Source organism: Drosophila subpulchrella, unplaced genomic scaffold, assembly GCF_014743375.2.
Source record: "Drosophila subpulchrella strain 33 F10 #4 breed RU33 unplaced genomic scaffold, RU_Dsub_v1.1 Primary Assembly Seq354, whole genome shotgun sequence".
Lineage (NCBI taxonomy): Eukaryota > Metazoa > Arthropoda > Insecta > Diptera > Drosophilidae > Drosophila > Drosophila subpulchrella.
In genome coordinates this window covers 6,181,839-6,198,026 of record NW_023665577.1, presented here as the reverse complement: position 1 = coordinate 6,198,026, position 16,188 = coordinate 6,181,839, and the positions used below count along the sequence as shown (strand labels likewise).

Below are 16,188 nucleotides of genomic sequence, written 5' to 3'. Positions count from 1 at the left end.
CAAACTGAGTTAGACAGCACTGAAAGGCAAGCACACTTTTCAACACTAGCGGGCCGGCAAACAGCTGATATTGTTTTCATTTCACTTTGTTATTCAACGCGCTTTAAAAATGAGTTTTTTGTGGAAAGGACGCCGGTTTCTGATTGCCGGGATCCTGCCAATCCTGGAAAACAGCGCCGACGACATAAAGGATAAGGAAAATAAGACCTACAAGGCTTTCCTGGCTACAAAACCGCCAGAGGAAACGGGACTGGAACGCCTCAAACAGATGTTTTCAATCGAGTAAGAAATTTCTAAAAATTTCATTTTAAAATAAACTAATGAATGATTTGTATATTTAATTAGCGAGTTTGGTAGCATATCCTCGGAACTGAACTCCATTTACCAGGCCGGCTTCTTGGGCTTCCTCATTGGAGCCATTTATGGAGGAGTTACACAATCGCGCGTGGGCTACATGAATTTTATGGAGAACAACCAGGCGACAGCCTTCAAATCTCATTTTGATGCCAAGGTAAGGATCTAATCCCTATAATTAATGGATATTATTAATAAGATTTTAATTTCCTATCATAGAAAAAGCTGCAGGATCAGTTCACAGTCAACTTCGCCAAGGGCGGTTTCAAATGGGGATGGCGCGTGGGGCTCTTCACCACCTCCTACTTGTAAGTTTGTCATTTCCAAGACCTAAGATAGTTATTTTATGAAATATCCTGATTATATCCCAAAAAACTTTTACAAAGTCAATTGGATTATCATCACAATAATTAGTTTAGAATAATTTCTTGGAACCCTTAGATTACCAATATTTTAATCTATAATAATCTGTGTTCCAGTGGGATCATCACCTGCATGTCGGTGTACCGTGGAAAATCCTCCATCTACGAGTACTTGGCCGCCGGTTCCATTACAGGCTCGCTGTACAAAATGAATCTGGGACTGCGGGGCATGGCGGCAGGTGGAATCATTGGCGGCTTCTTGGGCGGAGTGGCTGGAGTTACCTCCCTGCTGCTGATGAAGGCATCCGGCACTTCGATGGAGGAGGTACGCTATTGGCAGTACAAGTGGCGACTCGATCGCGACGAAAACATTCAGCTGGCGTTCAAAAAGCTGACGGAAGACGAAAACCCAGAGATCTTCAAGGCGCACGACGAGAAAGTTCCCGAACAGGTATCCCTGGACTCGGTCAAGTGAGTCCTAAAGTGATTAAAGTAGACGCCAGTGTAAACTTAGTTGAGTTTTTTTAATTTAAATAAATTGCAAATATGTCCATCTTAAGTAACATAGACAAGAATACATATAAGGAAGCCCACATTGGCGGCTGCTATGCGATGTTTCAGTTGATGCCTAGTGCCTCTAAAGATATAGACTCGCGTACGGACACATATAGACACAGGACACAGAAATGAACACGGAACTCGTTTTTGGATACAATAAATTAAATGCTCTGCTAGGAAACAGTAAGTTGAAGGGGGATAAATAGAATTGACGCGATGGGATCGGGATTCAGACTTAGTCCTCGGTGGTGGGGCGCGTGAGGCGCTTGGCGCCGCGATTAGGTGGTCCCTTGGGCTTGGGAAATGACGGTCGGTGGAGGATCTTCTTCGGGTGCAGCTCGTCCTGCAGGAAAGCTTCGGTCAGCTCGCTGCCGCTGTCGATTTCCAGCTGGGGGATGAAGTATAGTTAGCAAAATGTACTTGATGATTTCAGAGCAATAAATCTATAAATATAATACTACTTGAAAGAAAATGATCATATACTCATGCTTTTGGATTCGTATAGCCCTAGTCATTGGTGCAGCCACACCTGCTCCTAGATACACACCTTCTTGACGACCTCCACGCCGAGGGCTGCCAGCTCCTCCAAGAAAGGAGCCTTGCAGCTGGAGTACATCATGCGCTCGCGCACGGAGCAGGAGTATCCCGGCATGGAGTAGACGAACACGTAGGACTCCAGGTAGTCGCCCTCGTGCGTGTGCCGGAAGAGGAAGAGGTGGTAGCGGGCATGATCCTCGGGCACTAGCTTCGGCAGATCAGCGAGTTCCACTTTGGCCGCATGCGAGACGTGGATTTGCTCCTCCTCCAGATCGATACGGAACTGCAGGTAGTCGTGTTTGCCGCGCACCAGATCCTGAACGGCGGCCACAGTCTGCTCGCTAAGGGGACAGTTGATCCCGCCTAGAGTTTGATGCCGGGTATTTGTGTTGATCTCGGTGTGGACCTCTGTTTTGCGCAGTTCCTTCAGCTCCTCCTCCCTGGTGGTCAGAGGAGCGGGAGCCGCAAAGTCCTGCTTGTGCCGGCGATAACCCTCCAACGTAGACTCATCCAAGGTGGTGGCATGCAGCTCCTCGGTGATGTAGGCCGATCCGAACTCCGTTTTCAGCGTGGCCTTTGTGGAGGCGTAGACCATCTTCTGCCGGATGCTGGCCGTGTCCGGTATCCAGCTGATGAGCAGCCAACTGTAGCCCAGCGGGATCTTGGTGTCCAGGCGGTAGAGAATGTAGCAGGGCACATCCTTCTCCAGCAGAGGACCGATCAGCTTGTCGTAGTCTCGTTCCCAGTCCTTCTTCGTCTCCGCCGTGGCGCCACAACTGAGCTGCTCTGTAAATGGTTTGGGGAGAAACCGGAAGCCTCGTTATCAAGTGCCCCACTTATAGTATATTGTGTATATATACACTTTTGGAGCAAATCCACTCACCATTCTCGATCGAAACTTTTATCACGCGAAATTTACCATTCTTCGCTTTGCCGAACACCTTGGCCAGCTGCTCGTTGGCTGAAAAATGGAAGGGGAATCTTAGGGTATCGGCTGGGTGATTCCTTATCATAACATACCTCGGATACCCGTTTGGTGAGACATTTGGAAAACAGCTAAAATTAATATTGCCGAAAAAAATATTACTCACAACCAATGTGACCAGATGGTAAAGGGCAATTATAATTTGGTAATTTCGGTATTTTTCTGTCCTACGCAAATGTTAGGAGGTGGTCTCGGCTAACTTAACGTGGACACCCTCCAGTATCTTTTCAGTATATTTCAAAAATACCAAATGCGTCAGCACTGGCACAGTGTTGGTAAACGCCGCACTTCGCAGCACCAGCTCGAGCGTTCTTTTTCCTCTGAAAATGTAAAGAAAAACTGCATTTATCTGCATTTAAAGCGTAGCAACCAGCCCGGAAAAGCCTCTGTTGTGCAATCGCATAGTCAATAAAGTGAGTGCACGCGATATTCCCACGATTGCCTCGCTCCAACGGGCAATTGGAGCAGCTGCGTCGACGTCGGCAGCGGCAGCGGACCAGAAGTGTCCACGCCCCAAATGTTTACGGGCGTGAAAAGTGCGGAAAAGCGGGGAAACTAATTGGGTTCTCGTCTCCCGTTCGCCCCCAGCATCCACACCCATGTTGACCGAAGCCCCCATGGCCAGCGAGAACATCATGGACGAATTAGCCTCTCTGATACGCACCGAGATCCCCGACGGCCGCCAGAGTCTGCGGGACAGCTACACGAACCTGGAGCGGGTGGCCGACTACTGCGAGGACACCTACTACCGCGCGGACAACAAAAAGGCGGCCCTGGAGGCCACCAAGAACTACACCACCCAGTCGCTGGCCAGCGTCGCCTACCAGATCAACACGCTCGCCTACAGCTACATGCAGCTGCTCGAGCTCCAGGCCCAGCAGCTCGGCGAGATGGAGTCCCAGATGAACCACATCGCCCAGACGGTGCACATCCACAAGGAGAAGGTGGCCAGGAGGTAAGGAAGTCGAGTGGGTCAAGGGGTCATTGTATTGCACTTGTCTAGAACATAACATTGTGTATTGCAACATATGTGCATCCATAAGAAGAGTATCTATAGGAGCTATTGATATCGAACAGTAGCATTCCCAGTAGTTTATATTGATGTTCTAAACTAAAGATTATAAAGAAAATAATGTATTATATACATACATATATAGTAAAATACATCTAGAACCAATTTTTTGGAGTTAATATGGGGTTTGAAACATGATTTTATCCTAAAATATGTATAGAATTTCATACAGTAAAGAGAATCGGTCTCTGGAGCATTTTCAGTCATTTCAAGCATGATTTTATCATAAAATACGTATCAATTTGCATACAGCAAATAGAATCGGTCTCTGGAGCATTTTCAGTTATTTCAAGCAAGAGTCATCGTTGATAAAAGCTTCTTTATATATATTTATGTATATACATATGTAAAAGACGTGCTTCTATGAGGTCATGCAGTTGATATCAACTAATTGTTGCTCTTTTATTCTGTTATCGATGGTTATTGCATTCCATATAAATTCATTAGCCATACATATACTTGTATAATAAATAACTCATACCTACGTAAAGCAAATTAAGCATTTATACAAAGTTTTTAGTTAGTTATCATTTATTAAACAGCATAAGTTTCCAATTTATCTGGTTTTAAATTCTTTTTTATCTACACCACTTCATTAATGATTTTTCCACCCCCCCCCCCCAGGGAGATTGGCGTGCTGACGGCCAACAAGGTGAGCTCGCGCCAGTTCAAGATCGTGGCGCCCATCAATCCAGAGAAGCCCATCAAGTACGTGCGCAAGCCCATCGACTACTCGATGCTGGACGAGATTGGCCACGGCATCAACTCGGCCTCCCACTCGCAAGTACGGCAGAAGCACCGGGGCTCCAGCCACGGGTCCGTGCAATCCCTGTTGCCCCCGTCGGTGGGTCCACCGCCGACCACGAAGCCACCGACTCCGCCGCAGATGTCGCGGGCTGGAAACACCGGCACCCTGGGCAAGTCGGTCAGCAATACTGGGACTCTGGGCAAGAGCTCGCGGGAATACCGCACTCCGCCGGTGGTCAATCCACCGCAGGTGCCCTCGCACTATGCCCCCAACTATCCGATTGGTCATCCGAAGCGCATGTCGACGGCCTCTTCCACGATGACCACCACCACCACAGGCGGTGGGGCGGCGGGCAATGAGCGAGCTGCTGGGTACAGTGCACTGCCGATGCCGCCCAGCCAGCAGATAGCCACCCATGTGAACCTGCCATCCGCGGGCATGATGCAATCGCTGCCACCACCGCCACCCACTACGTACGACGATCGGAGCAGCATGCCACGTTAGTTGAGAGGGTTTTCCGGCAAAAATTCAAGGCTGATAATCTTGTTTTCAATCTCCAGCAGCTCCACCCTCGCCGCTGACGGTGTCACAGCACGAGATGACTGAGCAGAGTCACATTGGTATGCACACCCTGGGACGCAACATCAACAGGTAAGTTTCTCACATCCGCAACTCTTTTTCCTGTGTATATATAACTCATTTCATGTTCTCTATGCAAACCCAGGAATCCAAATCGGTAATTGCATGCTTTTATCTTTATCAAAGGGTTATACACAGTTTCAATTTACAAAATTGTCTATTTAATTCATGTTGTGGAAGTCTGGCATTTAACTGCTTATAGCCCCGTGAAATCCGTAACAAAATTAGTATATTAACCATTTATTTTTCCAAAGAAACCATTTCAGCTTGAACTTTGCTCGTCCCGGCTCCCAGTCGCCGCCCTTGCCGCCTCCGCCGCCGCCAGAGGATGAGCACCAGGACTTCGGACGACCACGCACCTCGACGGGACCGCAGCTGGCGCCCATAGTGCCCGAGGACCAGAATTTACCCGGCTGGGTGCCCAAGAATTTCATTGAGAAGGGTAAGTTCAAAAAGTCATAGACATTTGCAAAAGAGAATCCTTTCTAATTTCAATTACTATTTCAGTGGTAGCCATTTACGACTATTATGCCGACAAGGACGATGAGCTCAGTTTCCAGGAGAGCTCGGTGCTGTACGTGCTCAAGAAGAACGACGACGGCTGGTGGGAGGGCGTCATGGATGGTGTGACCGGCCTGTTTCCGGGCAACTACGTAGAGCCCTGTGTCTAAGCCTCGCCGCGATATTCTAAACATGCCAACCATTACAATAATCTGCATTATCTGGTCTGTTCCAGTCCTCCGATGCTTCTCAAGAACCTCCACGATTTCGTTTCAGTTATCGAGGGCGGTTTTGGGGACAACTGAGGACCGCAACAGGCTCAGTTGACAATGACGATAACATTTTGAGCATATTGATAAGGACAATTATACAATTACACATCTACACAAGCACAGCAGGCCAGAGAAAGCGAAGAGAATTCCATTAGCATCAGCCAATTGCATTTAGTCTAATATAAACGAGCACACACACAGGATCCAGGGGCTCAGTATCACGCTTGCTGCCCCACTAAACCTATTTACACTCTAGTAGCCGAAAACGATGCATCGAGGGGTGAGGCGATGGCGGAAGCCCGTAAATAACTTACGCGATATTCTAAAATTGTTCCACAGACGTAGACGAATTCAGTCCTGACCCCCCAACGCCTCCAGCCCAATTACTTTAAATATTTGCTCACTGTTTTGTCAAGCGGTTTCTGTTTGCCTTGCGCTTGGTTATTCCCGGCTATTATACACCTATACTACCCACACCTATCTACACCTTACTCCCCCAGCAATAATGTAGGTTATATAAATTTCAGTTAGCATTTAATACTTAAGTATTGGCCAGTTGGAACTTTTGTTTGCACTTTTACGAACCGCAACGATTACTTTTTTTGCGAACGTTTAGTTAAAATGGAATTGCCAGCAACGGAATCAAATTAAATTTATACAATACAATTACACACACGCTCTATATGGTAAAAAATAATAGCTAATAAAAATTTCAATTACTAAACCTCAAGTCCTTGTTCTATGACCGTGTAATTTGCGTTGACCTTCTCGTGAGCCGAGCCGGATGTCAGTAAAAATCCGTAATTGGGGCAAGGCTCCGTCTCGATGGCCTGCCAAATTCAAATTCGAAATTTTGAATGCAAATTTGCAAGCGTGTAATGGATGACTGGGGATATTTACAAGTGCCAACACTCAGTCAGTCAATCAATCAATCCATCATAATCGACGTGCTGTGCCCCACAAAGCGATTTCGAATCAATGTCTCGTCCTGGAAAACTTTTCCATAACTCTGCATCAGGTAATTTAATGCTTTCGTGGTGATATGTGGAGCTTTCATTATTTCATTTGCTTTTGGATTTGAATTTATTATCAGGCTTCAAGGAGTTGACGTGGCGGAAATGCCAAAAAACTGGAGTGCTGCATGATTTGCATAAAATGTGCTAAATCGTTGCCCACTTTTCGGGGCCGCTCAACTATAGAGCTATGGAAATACCTTTATTTGTGGACAATTATTAGAGTGGACCTCAACGGCTTGGATACGGCATCTTTGGCGGCACTTTGGGCCAACTATTCGGCCCACAACTGGCCAGCGGCAGGTGAAACTCGCCAGAAATGTATGCAAAATGGCGCATTAGCATTTCAACAATGCCGTAGTAAAAACGCGCCAGCAACAAAAATTGATTGTGCCGTGCCAGGAGTCGGACCACCACCACATCTACGGACCCATTCCACCCCCTCGGCATGGACATGCCTATAATTTCGTTATTTTCTGACCACGCCGAGTCGGACCCTTCAGTTGAGTTTGATACGTCGACGCGAATGGTTCTACAAACCGCTTTTGTTTCGGATATTTCTCGCAGTTCTCGGCGACCCAGCGCTTCCGGTTTTGGGCTTTAAACATTTTTTCGGCGAGTGGCGTGTCCGGAAAGTTTTCCAAGCGTATAAAGTGCAAAACAAAACTATTTGTAAGTGAGCCGCGCTGCAGAGGTGCTTGAAAAGTTTTTATCAAATGTTTGTTTTACATAATCGAAATGAAGTCGAGATTCGGGGTGGCTTCTCTCTGCGGGCACCGCATTTAATTGACCTACTTGGAGCCGGATTTACTTGCTGGCCAAGTGTAAAATATTACATTATTTCATGTCAGGATTGGGGCCACTGGCCACTTTGTTTATGGCGAAAACAATTCGCGTCGTCAATGCGGACAAGTTGGCCCACTTAGTGTCGAAATTCCCAGAGTTTCGTGACACGCACAGCTTTCCCGAAACGCGTTAATTTGAAAAACCCCGTGAAGGTTAAAAGTTTTGCACTTGCATCGCAGTCAAACTATTAAAAAATGACGTCACTTTGGGTGCATATCGAGGGGCTGGTCACTCGGCTTGATGGTTCTCTAAAAATAAACCCGGCGAGTGTGTGCCCTGGGGAAATGGCTCTGGGTAATTAAGCCGTCTCCAGGTCACAAGAGCCATCAATCACCACCACTGCGTATACGCAATTTTCGTAGGGGGTAATTACAGTCCTGCTTTCTGGGGTTTAGCTTGCTTAGGATTTGTTAGCATGACTGGATTTTTTTCAGCTTAACTAATAAACCTATAAATAAGATAACTCTCGTAAAGCCAAAAACACTTGGAGCTAAAATCTACAAGTTTTAGGAAATAAAACTAAGGATTTAGAATATTTAAGCTGAAAATAAGTATATTTTTAAAGTTTATTTGAACTTCAATTATTATTGGGAAAAACAATTTTAATGACGACTTCCTAAACCATTCCTAATATTGCAATTACTAATACGTTGTTCATCGATAAGCTCTTCCACTTATAAAGAAATTAAATATTCAAACTCTAGATAGCATATGAAAAAAGCACTTTATGAATCATTTATGTTATTTTGGGACCTCGTTTTAGGGGAGGGTTCGTATAAAGAATACTAGACTATAACGATTTGTCAAAGCTGCAGAGGTCTTTGTTTTATCGAGATCCCTATCGGAAGGTTTTGTTTATTTTGGAATCCTTTTTGTCAATGGCCATTGCCACTGCCATAAGTGAGTTAAAAGGCCTGTCCTGTATCGAACAACAAACTCATTAGCGATTAAGAGTCTGTCACACGTGTTATTACTTAGTCATGTTTGGAGTTGTAGGACTTTTCCAAGCACCCTTACCAAAAGAATTAGAGGTTTTCCCCCGAAAAACCTTTCAAAGGTCTAATTCAAAGGCGGCACTCCATTTTCCCCGCTGCTAATGGCCCAATTCTCGCTCCAGATTTCCGCTAATGAGCTCCAAACAGAACACCATGTGCCTGGACAAACAAAAGCCACTCCTCCAATGAGAACCCCCTCGTAGCCCCCTAATGGGGTTCAGTAGCCGGCAAATCAAAACATGGAATACCAAAGCATTAAAAACATTAACAGTCGACGTGCGACAACAGCCGAAGACAAAAGTCGGTGAGCCACTGCCATTGCACCACCCCACTATCCAGTCATCCAACCATCCGAACCACCAACCCAATCGACCCACATCGGGTTGGGGTTCCACAGAAGTCCTGTCCACTTTCGTGTCGTGTCTGCTGGCAATTTACACAAATTCAATAAACGACAAAAGCAAAAGCCAGCACTGGAATACGAAACAAGAACTGGCAAAAGTGTTGAGCTCTCCTTGGTTCCGAGGGGGTGGTGGTTCGGATCGGGCTTAATTGGGTGCTGCCTGTGGGAGGTGCTCATTAAAGTGCCTCATCGATTTTCAGACATTATCAAATTAACTGTTATGGAATTTATTTAAGAAAGAAAGTAGGAAAAATCTTACTAAACTATTAAGAGGGATACAAATATGTACTTAGACCATTATAATTCTTAAAAGATTAAGATAAAATGATCGAAGGATTATACGTGTCTTTAAATAAATGCAAAACTAACTAGTCTATTAAAAAATCTAAAGTTTATTTATTTTCCACTCAACCTTTGGACCTCGATTACGATTTGTTCCGTACTAAACTATTAAAACGAATAAAAATATGTATAAAGACCATTATAATGATAAACTTTAAAGATATACGGATTTTTTAAAGATTAAGAAAAAATGATCAAAAGCTTATACGTGCCTTTAAATTAATGCAAAACTAACCAGATTATAAAAAAGTTCCAAAGTTTGTTCATTACACCAGTTTACAAAAAAAAATTGATGAAATACGCACTTCAGGAAACCTTTGTTTTCCGGTAAGATACATCTCCCTGATTAAGAAAAGGGCATTTAAAATTTTTTCTATGGTACCAATTTTTTTTAAAGTGTAAAAAACGTTTTTCGCACTTTTTTATTTTTTAACTCGAGTTGTGATAAACCGAATTCGGTCATTAAAGACTCATTTTACAGGTAATGGAATGCCCTTTAACTTTCTTGTACACATCGTTGAGTTCCATTCATTAGTTTAGAAGCTACACTTCGTCAAAGTTGAAAAAGTTGGAAAAAATGCAAAAACGCTGGCATAAATTGCTTCTTTAAAAATACACGCCTAAAAACCGAAATTAGTTTTATGTTGTTTTCTTAAAGGCTGAACTTTAACGGAGAATATAAGCCATTGATCACGACAATCCGTTGGTAAATCGATTTTTTACAGATTTTTAAACGTATATACCCAAGTTCAGTGTTCGGGAGCAGCGGCCGTTAAACATTATTTTAAATTTTCAGTGTTGGGGAACGTAAGATTTTGGTGCAAGTAGTTATGCATAACGTCAGTTTCTTTGCTATTAGTGCTGGGCAAGCTAAAAAGGATGCGATTGCAGTTACAAGGAAATCATTTTCATATATTTTTAGCAAGAAATTAGCAAGGAAACTGACGTTATGCACTACAACTTGCACCAAAATCTTACGTTCCCCAACACTGAAAATTTAAAATAATGTTTAACGGCCGCTGCTCCCGAACACTGAACTTGGGTATATACGTTTAAAAATCTGTAAAAAATCGATTTACCAACGGATTGTCGTGATCAATGGCTTATATTCTCCGTTAAAGTTCAGCCTTTAAGAAAACAACATAAAACTAATTTCGGTTTTTAGGCGTGTATTTTTAAAGAAGCAATTTATGCCAGCGTTTTTGCATTTTTTCCAACTTTTTCAACTTTGACGAAGTGTAGCTTCTAAACTAATGAATGGAACTCAACGATGTGTACAAGAAAGTTAAAGGGCATTCCATTACCTGTAAAATGAGTCTTTAATGACCGAATTCGGTTTATCACAACTCGAGTTAAAAAATAAAAAAGTGCGAAAAACGTTTTTTACACTTTAAAAAAAATTGGTACCATAGAAAAAATTTTAAATGCCCTTTTCTTAATCAGGGAGATGTATCTTACCGGAAAACAAAGGTTTCCTGAAGTGCGTATTTCATCAATTTTTTTTTGTAAACTGGTGTTATCTACTCAACCTTTGGACCTCATAATATTTTGCTTTTTTGCTTTTAATGGTAACATTAAATATTAAATAATAATATCAAGAAGTACGATTTTTTTTCGTACTAAACTATCAATACGGATAAAGATATGTATTTAGACCATTATAAGTATACAGTATATACGGATTTTTAAAAGATTAAGAAAATATTATCAAAGGTTTATACGTACCTTTAAATTAATGCAAAGCTAATCAGTTTATAATAAAGTTCCAAAGTTTGTTCATTATCCACACAACCCTTGGACCTCATAATATTTTGCTTTTTGCTACCATTAAATAATAACATCATGGAGTATAATTTTTCTTCGTGTACGGAATACCACCCAATCACTCAATTCGAACACCCATCTTTGTTGACATTGGAGGCCTGTAATTTGTGTACATATTTCAGGAGAAAGTGTCGCGGAGGCTTGGTCCTTTTTGTTGTGGGCTGTTTCATCACATATTCATGGCACCTGAATGGAAACGTGGAATTAAATTTAATAATGCATCCCCTTGCAATTCAATGAGTCGCACGTTTTATAATTGAGCAGCTCTTAGGCAAATGAAATTAATTATGCGTTTGGGGAATCGACAGTTGGTTGCGGGGCTTTTGGGATCGGAGGTTTCGGGGGTGACAGGCGTTTAAGTCAGAGGTCACCAGACACCTGGACATGGATTATGGATTAGCGTGTATGGGGTTATGGTTCTATTTTAGGTGGCATTCCCATTTAAACATTGACCCATTTAAAACTTAAAGGAGTTTTTATTTATTGGTCAATGTGAAGTCATTTAATATTGTCTAAAATAGTTAAAGTTAGTTAAAGTTACTTTCAGTTCAATTTAAAACAAATTCAAAGTTAATTATTCGGATGAATATTCCGAAGATAGCTCGACATTTAAAGACCGACATGAGGTTTTAATAGGTTCATAGGCTTATCAGGGTTTCCATTGAAGGTACAGTACCCTCTCGAGGACCATCGAACTGCTCCATTTGATTTGCATGCGAAGACACGCAGGGACTTTTGGTTGTTCAAGTTCACGGCTTGATTTATGGCTCACGCCACAAGAAGCCATAGGGAGTCAGCTCCTTGAGCCACAGGTAAACAAGACCCATGGGACCTCAAGAAATCGCCCCATAAAAGAGGCGAGACCTTGGCGCGCAAATTCACAAATCCATTAGGAGTTCGTTGGGTGTTTCCCGCACTGATGGCGTTTTTACGATTGTTGACAACAAATTGACACGATTTGTAATGGTCTTGTCCAGGTCAGGTCATCAGCCAGTTCAGGCGCCACGTGTCCACCGAAGGACCCAGGACTAGCCATATAGTATACATCCATATCCATTACGATCGGAGCGATGGCGGCCAGTGCTGGAGCGAGCAGCTGGTCGGGCAGCAGCGGGGGCAGCAACTCCTCCCAAGGACGAACCATAGCCACCGCCCAGGCGCCACAAGAGGAGAGACTAGTGGTGAGTACATATTCAGGGTGTTTTAATGGGAAGATAACTCGGTAACACTTCAATAACTCTAACCTATGGCCACATGACACTTCCTTAAGTTTTGACTAACTTCAGTCAGTTTGAAACAGACCTTGCAACATACAAAATTGTTAAAATTTATATATGATATAAAAACCTCAATGTTTACAGGATTGCTATAGGTTTCCGTGATTTTTATAGAGTTTTTAGTCAAGTGTCATTTGGCCATAACTCTCAAAGGAAACTCATTTATGTAAAAATATATAAATTAAAGATCTTAAGGCCCTTTTTTTTGTCTCGTACTTCACAAATAAATTAAACTTTAGAATGGAATCTATAAAAGTCCTGGAAATGTAGAGTTTAAACCCTGCTTTTAGCTTAATATGCGGACCTAAACAAATTGTATCTATAGACGAAGCTGGATATGGAACCCATATATCATAATTTTTTCGATTTCGACCCTCCCTTTCCCAACTAAATCGTTTCTTAATCAAAAACAGTAATTTTTCACAGAAATACCCTTAATGCTAAAATTTGTTCAATTCTGATTATCTGAATCAGAATTCTAAGACGTATATTAGTTGTCCTGTATACTATAGTACCCTATGAGATCCGCTTGTAAATGAAACGAGTTGATATCCAAGTCTAATGACCAAATGGCTTTTCACCCAGGTGGCAGTTCGAGTTAGACCCAGCATGGAAGCCTCGGAGCGCTGCATCGAGGTCGTGTCCGGCGGATCCCTCCTCTACGATGACGGCGGAAAGAGTCGTCCGCGGCAGTACTCCTACGATCATGTTTTTCGGGAGAACGACAGCCAGGAGCAGGTGTACAAGACCACCACGGCTCCGTTGGTGAGGGATGTTCTGAACGGTTTAAATGCGGCAGTGTTTGCCTATGGAGCCACGGGTTCCGGCAAGACACACACCATGCTGGGGCCTGTGCCGCGCAAGAAACCGCAGACTTCCGACCGTGCCCCACCCACCGCTTCCTGTGATTCCACGGATGTGAGCAGTCAGGACATTGGACTAATGGTGCGCGCCATAGAGGATATTTTCAGTCACATCGAGTCAGCGGAGGCAGATTCCTGCCGTGTTTCCATTTCCTACCTGGAGATATACAACGAGCTGATACGGGATCTCCTAAATCCGGGTGGTCCTTTGGAGCTACGAGAGGATCATCGTGGTCAGCGCATCACAGTGGCGGGTCTCTCGGAGATCACCACTTCCAGCAGAAAGGAGGTTGTGAGTCTGTTGCTCAAGGGAAACAAGGCGAGGACCATGGAGCCCACGGCCGCCAATCAGACCTCGTCCCGGAGTCACGCCCTGCTGAGCATCATGGTTCAGGCCAGAACCCCTCTGGGCACCAAGCAGGGAAGGCTATTCCTCACCGATCTGGCTGGTTCGGAGCGGGCAAAGAAGACCAAGAATCGAGGTAAACGACTGCAGGAGGGGGCGCACATCAACCGCAGTTTGCTAGCCCTTGGCAACGTAATCAATGGATTGTCCGGCGGAGCGAGGTATGTCAACTACCGGGACTCGAAGCTGACCAGGCTGCTCAAGGAGGCGCTGAGTGGTCGCTGCAAGACCGTGATGATAGCCCATGTTGCCCCCGAAAGCAAGCACCGGGATGAGACGAAGAACACCCTGGTCTACGCGGATCGGGCCAATAGCATCACCACCAAGCTGCAGAACTCCGTGTACATCGATGAGTTCAAGGACTTTCCCACCAAGCACTACCAGAGTCTCGTCTCGGAGTTACGCGATGAGGTGTCGCGTCTGCGCACCAAGATGCTAACCGAAAGGCCTCGAAGTGGAGCAGCTGCAGCAGCGGCCAAGGCAGCAGCCGCTGTATCTGCAGGCGGTGCAGGAGCAGGATCTGGAACAGGACCCGAGGCTGGCCAGGAACAGGACGAACAGCGCAAGACGGAACTGCGCTACCTGCGCGAACAGATCGTCCTCACCTTTAAGCAGCAAATGAAGCTGCGCCGGAAGCTCCTCGAGGCCGAGAGTCATCTTCTGGGCCTGGAACTGGATGCAGAGCGCCAGCACATGATCATCTCCCACTGGCAAGGACGCATAGGAAAACTATATGACGCCATGGGCGATGATGGTGCGTATTGAATGTTATATGACACTAATAATAAGATGGAATAATAATGGCATATTGAACTTAAAAATTCGTATTTAATATTTAAATGAAATGAACATTGAATGATTTAATATGAAAATATTTAAAGAAAGAAAGAAAATATTAGATACGAGATTAGTCATATTTACTTTGAGTATTTTATTCTTGAATGATAAATAAATTCATATTAAAAAATAAATAGTAAAACTAATTATAATTGTAAAATTATATTGTGTTATGAATTGTACTAATTTTACTTCCTGTTTCTCCTGCAGACATTGAATCCGAGGGATCGGTGGCCCTGAAGAATGCCTGGGGAGAGCTGGCGGCCATTGAGAAGGAGACTCGGCGCTACAAAGAAATCCGAGAGAGAACGGAGCACGAGCTGGAGCAGTGTCGTCAGAAGGGGGTGAAACTGGAGGATGTGTGTCTTAACTAGATGCAGTGGTTTCTTTGATAGATAATCATCCTTTTTTCCTCTCCAGGAGCTTCCAGAGCGCATCAGCAGCGACGAGGAGCGCGAACTTTTGGCCCTTCTGTGCAGGGTGCACGAGTTGGAGGCGGACAAGGTGTCCCTGCAGGCCGAGCGATTGGCTCGCCAGGCGGAGCTGCGTCGCCGTGACCTCCAGTTGCTCCGGGCAGAGCGGCAGCGTCGTCTCTGCGAGGACATCATCAGCTCCCAGAGGCGGCTCATCGAAGAGGGCAACGTGGACCTGCCCGACGAACTGCGTGAGCTCTACGGTCTTTACCAGCAAGAGATCCATGCGGGAGTGGTCACGCCAAGCACCAGTAACTATGAGAGGAAACTTCCGCCCATCTATACAGCGGGGTAAGGAGGATCGTTTTACATTATAGATATTATATCTGAAAACAAAAGTACCGATTGTTGTGTATTACAAGATGACAACTAATTTATAAAATGTATGGTCCTATCTGCTTCTAGATCCGACTCACCCGGCTCCAGTTCCAGTTCGGAGTGGTCGCCAGCCTCGCCGCTGCCACACATTGATACTCAGATGGATCCCGTGGACCGGGTCATGGGTCCGCCCGTCAATCCGCGGCTGCCCCGACTTTCCACGGCGACTGTTCCTGCCGGAGGACCCCGGCGACCTTCGATACGGATGGCCAGGAACACCCATCCACAGCCGTAGGATTGACAACGGCTAAGGGAGAGGAAGGTGCTCAGGAATAGTTGTTACTAAGGGTTAGGATTACTAGGAAGGGGATGCGATCGTCTGCTCAAATTTACTTATTGTATTATAACTTACCATCCCACGCACTTCAATATGTATCCGCAAAGGTATCAATAAATCAAAGAGACAGCTTAAAGTAATATAAAAGTTTATTTAATAAATCGGAGAATGTGTGGAAATCTTTCGATAATATTCAAATTCATTTTTGTGAGGATGTAAATTTCAA

At 44.4% G+C, this 16,188-nt stretch overlaps 4 protein-coding genes across 8 annotated transcripts; 3 read left to right on the top strand and 1 right to left on the bottom strand.

Moving 5' to 3' along the window:
* The first annotated feature begins 52 nt into the window (after window positions 1-52).
* Window positions 53-1,275, top strand: LOC119560828 (RPII140-upstream gene protein). Its single transcript, XM_037874474.1, has 4 exons — window positions 53-282; window positions 346-511; window positions 574-662; window positions 834-1,275. Exons 1-4 carry the CDS (start codon window positions 110-112, stop codon window positions 1,189-1,191), a joined length of 786 nt encoding a protein of 261 aa, XP_037730402.1. The 5' UTR covers window positions 53-109; the 3' UTR covers window positions 1,192-1,275.
* On the bottom strand, window positions 1,222-2,920 carry LOC119560827 (twinfilin). The gene is made up of 4 exons (XM_037874473.1): window positions 2,832-2,920; window positions 2,695-2,772; window positions 1,822-2,597; window positions 1,222-1,662 (listed from the first exon to the last, which is right to left on the bottom strand). Exons 1-4 carry the CDS (start codon window positions 2,854-2,856, stop codon window positions 1,510-1,512), a joined length of 1,032 nt encoding a protein of 343 aa, XP_037730401.1. The 5' UTR covers window positions 2,857-2,920; the 3' UTR covers window positions 1,222-1,509.
* Window positions 2,921-3,069: 149 nt separating this feature from the next.
* Window positions 3,070-6,758, top strand: LOC119560687 (abl interactor 2). Of its 5 annotated transcripts, none has more exons than XM_037874263.1 (7): window positions 3,070-3,209; window positions 3,385-3,751; window positions 4,493-5,115; window positions 5,180-5,267; window positions 5,341-5,352; window positions 5,510-5,697; window positions 5,763-6,758. In XM_037874263.1, exons 2-7 carry the CDS (start codon window positions 3,396-3,398, stop codon window positions 5,924-5,926), a joined length of 1,431 nt encoding a protein of 476 aa, XP_037730191.1. In that variant the 5' UTR covers window positions 3,070-3,209; window positions 3,385-3,395; the 3' UTR covers window positions 5,927-6,758. The 5 variants fall into 5 exon arrangements, with proteins under 5 accessions (XP_037730191.1, XP_037730188.1, XP_037730193.1 ...); XM_037874260.1 differs by having other exon boundaries at window positions 5,177-5,267; XM_037874265.1 differs by lacking the exon at window positions 5,341-5,352.
* Window positions 6,759-7,544: 786 nt separating this feature from the next.
* On the top strand, window positions 7,545-16,060 carry LOC119560175 (kinesin-like protein KIF19). Its single transcript, XM_037873535.1, has 6 exons — window positions 7,545-7,713; window positions 12,429-12,632; window positions 13,314-14,751; window positions 15,045-15,193; window positions 15,255-15,598; window positions 15,713-16,060. The coding sequence occupies exons 2-6, from the start codon at window positions 12,522-12,524 to the stop codon at window positions 15,918-15,920; spliced, it is 2,250 nt and encodes a 749-aa protein (XP_037729463.1). The 5' UTR covers window positions 7,545-7,713; window positions 12,429-12,521; the 3' UTR covers window positions 15,921-16,060.
* Window positions 16,061-16,188: the final 128 nt, after the last annotated feature.

Excerpts from the sequence above, each read along its gene's own strand:
- LOC119560828 (XM_037874474.1), top strand. The coding sequence starts at position 110 with ATGAGTTTTTTGTGGAAAGGACGCCGGTTTCTGATTGCCGGGATCCTG. Across the intron at positions 512-573 it reads AATCTCATTTTGATGCCAAG|AAAAAGCTGCAGGATCAGTT; the intron begins GTAAGGATCTAA and ends TTCCTATCATAG. Across the intron at positions 663-833 it reads CTCTTCACCACCTCCTACTT|TGGGATCATCACCTGCATGT; the intron begins GTAAGTTTGTCA and ends TCTGTGTTCCAG.
- LOC119560827 (XM_037874473.1), bottom strand. The coding sequence starts at position 2,856 with ATGTCTCACCAAACGGGTATCCGAG. Across the intron at positions 2,773-2,831 it reads TCACCAAACGGGTATCCGAG|CCAACGAGCAGCTGGCCAAG; the intron begins GTATGTTATGAT and ends TCCATTTTTCAG. Across the intron at positions 2,598-2,694 it reads AAAAGTTTCGATCGAGAATG|AGCAGCTCAGTTGTGGCGCC; the intron begins GTGAGTGGATTT and ends AACCATTTACAG.
- LOC119560687 (XM_037874260.1), top strand. The coding sequence starts at position 3,396 with ATGTTGACCGAAGCCCCCATGGCCAGCGAGAACATCATGGACGAATTA. Across the intron at positions 3,752-4,492 it reads AAGGAGAAGGTGGCCAGGAG|GGAGATTGGCGTGCTGACGG; the intron begins GTAAGGAAGTCG and ends CCCCCCCCCCAG. Across the intron at positions 5,116-5,176 it reads CGATCGGAGCAGCATGCCAC|CAGCTCCACCCTCGCCGCTG; the intron begins GTTAGTTGAGAG and ends TTCAATCTCCAG.
- LOC119560175 (XM_037873535.1), top strand. The coding sequence starts at position 12,522 with ATGGCGGCCAGTGCTGGAGCGAGCAGCTGGTCGGGCAGCAGCGGGGGC. Across the intron at positions 12,633-13,313 it reads CACAAGAGGAGAGACTAGTG|GTGGCAGTTCGAGTTAGACC; the intron begins GTGAGTACATAT and ends CTTTTCACCCAG. Across the intron at positions 15,599-15,712 it reads CCGCCCATCTATACAGCGGG|ATCCGACTCACCCGGCTCCA; the intron begins GTAAGGAGGATC and ends ATCTGCTTCTAG.